General features: G+C 58.0%; 1 protein-coding gene across 1 annotated transcript; it reads left to right on the top strand.

The window, feature by feature from the left end:
- Positions 1–6: 6 nt before the first annotated feature.
- Positions 7–3,974, top strand: CTU1 (cytosolic thiouridylase subunit 1). The gene is made up of 4 exons (XM_027631810.1): positions 7–1,508; positions 1,965–3,265; positions 3,335–3,634; positions 3,676–3,974. Exons 1-4 carry the CDS (start codon positions 1,007–1,009, stop codon positions 3,859–3,861), a joined length of 2,289 nt encoding a protein of 762 aa, XP_027487611.1. The 5' UTR covers positions 7–1,006; the 3' UTR covers positions 3,862–3,974.
- Positions 3,975–4,633: the final 659 nt, after the last annotated feature.

Below are 4,633 nucleotides of genomic sequence, written 5' to 3'. Positions count from 1 at the left end.
GGGGCTAAAAAATCCCATTTTTTGAGTCAAAATACCCATTCGAGGTCCAAAACTACCCATTTTAGGTCCAAAAATACCTGTTTTGAGAGTATAAATACTCATTTTTTGACCAAAATTACCAATTTTGGGCAGAAAATTCCCATGTTTTGACCCAAAGTATTGATTTTGGGTGTAAAAGTGTCCATTTTGGGGCTAAAAACATCCATCTTGGGCCAAAAATACCCGTTTTTGGTCCAAAACTACCGATTTAGGGCTGAAAATTCACATTTTGGAGCCAAAAAGTCTCATTTTCTGGCTAAAAAAGACCATTTTAGTTCTCAAAAATACCCATTTTGTGTGTAAAAATAACCATTTGGGGGGCTAAAAAGTCCTATTTTTTTTTTAACCAAATTCACACGTTTTTGAAAATTCTCGTTTTTGGACCTGAAAACACCCATTTGGGTCCAAAAATTCCTGGTTTTGACCAACCCCCCCCGCAATTTTAGGACCAAAAATACCCATTTTTTTAACCAAAAGTGTCCGTTTTAGGACCAAAACCACCCCCCATTTTAGAACCAAAAATACCCATTTTTTTGATCAAGAGTGTCCATTTTAGGACCGAAACCACCCGTTTTAGGCCCAAAAATCCCCATTTGTGGGGAATTCCCATTTTTTGACCAACCTTCCCCCCAGTTTTAGAACCAAAAATACCCATTTTTTTAATCAAAACTATCCATTTTAGGACCAAAACCACCCATTTTAGAACCAAAAATACCCATTTTTTTGATTGAAATTGTCCATTTTAGGACCAAAACCACCCCCCATTTTAGGACCAAAAATACCCATTTTTTTGATTGGAACTGTCCATTTTAGGGCCGAACATACGCCTCATTTTAGGACCAAAACCACCCGTTTCAGGCCCAAAAACCCCTATTTGTGGGGAATCCCCATTTTTTTGTTGGAATTCCCGCCTCCCTCTGACCCTTTTTCCCTCTTTTCCCCCTTTTTCCCCCCTGCAGGCCCGGCCATGTCCCCCCCTCGCTGCTCCCGCTGCCCCAGCCCCTCATCCCTGCTGCGCTCCCGCTCCCTCCTCCCCTTCTGCCGCCACTGCTTCGTCGCCGCCTTTGAGGCCGAGACCCTCCGTGCCCTGCTCGGGGACCCCTCGGGGACCCCCAAACCGGGGCAGGGGGTGGCCGTGGCGGCCTCAGGGGGCAAAGATTCCACTGTGCTGGCCCATGTTCTGTCCCGGTTGGATCGGTGCCACAATTTGGGGCTGAGGTTGGCTCTGCTGGCCGTGGACGAGGGCATCTCCGGCTACCGAGAGCCCTCCCTGGTGGCCCTCAGGGAGGTGGCCCTGGCCCTCCCCCTGCCCCTGCTCGTGGTGGAGCACCGGGAGCTCTTCGGGCTCACCGTGGACCAGGCGGGGCCGGCGCTGGGCGGGAGGAGCCGCTGCACCCTCTGCGGGGTCCTCAGGAGGAGGGCAATGGAGAGGGGGGCCGGGGAGATGGGGGCCGACTGGATAGTGACTGGTGAGCAGTGGGGGGACTGGGAGGGACTGGGAGGGGATTGGGGGGACTGGGAGGGGATTGGGAGGGACTGGGAGAGGATTGGGGTGGACTGGGAGGGCATTGGGGGGGACTGGGAGGGACAGAGAGGGGATTGGGGGGGACTGGAAGGGACTGGGAGGGGATTGGGAGTGGGGCCATGGAGATGGGAGCAGAGTGGGTAGTGACTTTGGAGCACTGGGGGGGACTGGGAGGGACTGGGAGGGGACTGGGGTGAACTGGGAGGGGAGCGGGAGGGACTGGGAGGGGATTCAGGGGGACTGGGAGGGGGTAGAAGGGACTGGGGGAGGCTTGGGGGAAGCTGGGATGGGATTGGGGTGAGTGTGAGGTCACTAGGTGTCACTGGGAGGTCACTGCTGGTCACTGGGAGGTCACTGGCTGTTACTGGGAGGTCACTGGTGGTCACTGGGCCCCCCCCAGGTCACAACGCTGACGACGTGGCCGAGACGGTTCTGATGAACTTCCTGCGCGGGGATGTGGCCCGGCTGCGGCGCGCGGCCAACGAGGCCACCGGGGCCACCAATGAGTTCTCCAGGGCCACCAACGAAGCCATTGGGGCCAACGAGGCCACCGGGGCCACCAATGAGGCCACTGGGGCCAATGAGGCCACCACGGCCACCAGCGAGGCCACTGGGGCCACCAATAAGGCCACTGAGGCCGATGAGGCCTCTGGGACCACCAAGAAGGAACCCAACAGAAACCCAACGGAACCCAACGACAACTCATCGGAACCCAACGGAAACTCAATGGAACCCAATGACAACTCATCGGAACTCAATGGAAACCCAACAGAACCCAATGACAACTCATCGGAACCCAATGGCAATTCATTGGAACCCAACGACAACTCAATGGAACCCAATGACAACTCATCAGAACTCAATGACAACTCATCAGAACCCAACAGAAACCCAACAAAATTGAACAGAAACCCAGTGGGACCCAATGACAACCCAACAGAACCCAACCATGACTCATCGGAACCCAACAGAAACCCCACAAAATTTGACAGAAACTCAATGCAACCCAACGACAATTCATCAGAACTCAAGGGAAACCTAAGAAACAGCAACGGAAACCCAACGAAATTCAACAGGAACCCAAGGAAACCCACCCAGACCCCCTCCCGACCCAACGCCACCCCCCCGGTGGTGCCACGGCTGAAGCCGCTGCGTCACGCGGCACAGAGGGAGATCGTGCTCTATGCCCACTTCTTGGGGCTCTCCTACGCCAGCTCCGAGTGCCACCACGCACCCTTGGCCTTCCGGGGCCATCCCCGCGCCCTCCTCAAGGACCTGGAGGCCGCCCGGCCGGCGGCCGTGGCCGCGTTGGCCCACTCGGGGCGCCGGCTGGCCCTGGGGGCGGCACCGGGCACAGGGGAACCGCCAGGGGCTTGCGGGCGCTGCGGGTCGGTGGCCAGCGGTGACCTGTGCATGGCCTGCGCCCTCCTGGCCGCCCTGGACAAGGGGAGGCCGCGGTTGGCGTTGGGCAAGCGCGGGGTCAGGGTGGCTACCGGGGCGGACGGGCGATGGGAGGGTGAGGGGGGAGAGCGAGGTGGCCACTGGGATGGGAGTGGTGGCCACGGGGTTGAGGGGACTGGAAATGGTGGTGGTGGCCGCCAGGAGGGGGGTGGTGGCCAGGGGGCTACTAGCTGTGAGGGTGGTGGCTGTGGGGGCAGTTCTGGTGGCCACGGGGGCTGTGGCTGCAGGGCTGGTGGCCCCACGGCTGATGGTCAAGCTGGTGGCCATGGGGGCTGCTCTCGTGGCTACGGGGGCAGTTCTCGTGGTCCAGGGGCTGGTGGTCAAGCTGGTGGCCACAGGGGCAATTCTGGTGGTCACGGGGGCAGTTTTGGTGGCCACGGGGCCTGTGGCCATGGGGCCGCTTTTGGTGGCCACGGGGCCGGTTCTGGTGGCCCCCTGGGCCGGGAAGTACAGGTCGAGGTGGTTTCACGGGGGGGTCACTCTGAGCGGCGCTGCCTGAGGGGCTTCGGGCACGTCCGGGGGGGGGGCATCATCGGGGGGGGCTGGGGGGGGGGGCCCCGGGGGCAGTTTGGGGGGCCCTGGGGCAGTTTTAGGGGTCCCAGGGGCAGTTCAGGGGGCCTTCGGTGCGAATTTTGGATCCCTGGCATCAGTTTGGGGGTCCCTGGGTTAGTTTTGGGGGTCCCAGAGGCAGTTTTGGAGGTCCCTGGGGGCAGTTTGGGGGTCCTGGAGTCACTTTGGGAGACACTGGGGGGGAAATTTTGGGTCCTTGGGGTCAGTTTGGGGGGCCTGGATTTCTTTTGGGGGGCGTGTCCATGCAAATGAGGATCTACTTTTAGGGTGTGTCCATGCAAATGAGGATCTGCTTTTGGGGCATGTCCATGCAAATGAGGGGTTGCTTTTGGGGGCGTGTCCATGCAAATGATGCCCAACAATCACAAATAAAACGAGATTAAGCTTTTATTTATGCAAATGAGGCTCGTTTGTGGGCAGTGCTCGTTATGCAAACGACAGGGGCGTGGCAACGCAGTTGGGGAGGGTGAGTGACGTGGGGCGGTATGCAAATAACAGCAAGCTGTGGTGGGCGGGGCCATGCAAATGAAGGCAGGACAGAGGGAGAGTGGTGGGGTATGCAAATGAGGGTATGTCAGGGTGGGGTTATGCAAATAAGGATGAGGCAAAGGAGGTGGGGGAGAGGTGTTAATATGCAAATGAGATGGGGCCCTGGGGGCGGGCTTGTGCAAATGAACCAGGACAAGGAGATGGAAAGTGGCGTTGATATGCAAAGGAGAGTGGGAGGCGTGGCTATGCAAATTAAGGCAGCTCAGAGGGATGCAGACCAGCGGGCTTGGATATGCAAATTAGGGTGCTCTTCGAGGGGCAGGGTTATGCAAATGAGACAAGTGGGGGACGCCCAAAGGGGGCACTGGGAGGGAACTGGGAGGGAACTGGTTTGAACTGGGGGGGGGGGCGTGTCCCTATTGTCGATTGGCGGAAGTGACATGACGTGACACCGGCAAAGCACCGCCCACTCCGTTGGAAGTGGGCAGGATTTATTTTTGGGTGGGCGGGGCTTGTTTGGGGTGGTGACCTCCAGTATCACTCCCAGTC

The sequence above is a fragment of the Corapipo altera genome, unplaced genomic scaffold (assembly GCF_003945725.1).
Source record: "Corapipo altera isolate COAL_440 unplaced genomic scaffold, ASM394572v1 61371, whole genome shotgun sequence".
Lineage (NCBI taxonomy): Eukaryota > Metazoa > Chordata > Aves > Passeriformes > Pipridae > Corapipo > Corapipo altera.
The sequence above is the reverse complement of the archived record's forward strand: the minus strand, read 5'-3'. Positions and strand labels throughout refer to the sequence as shown.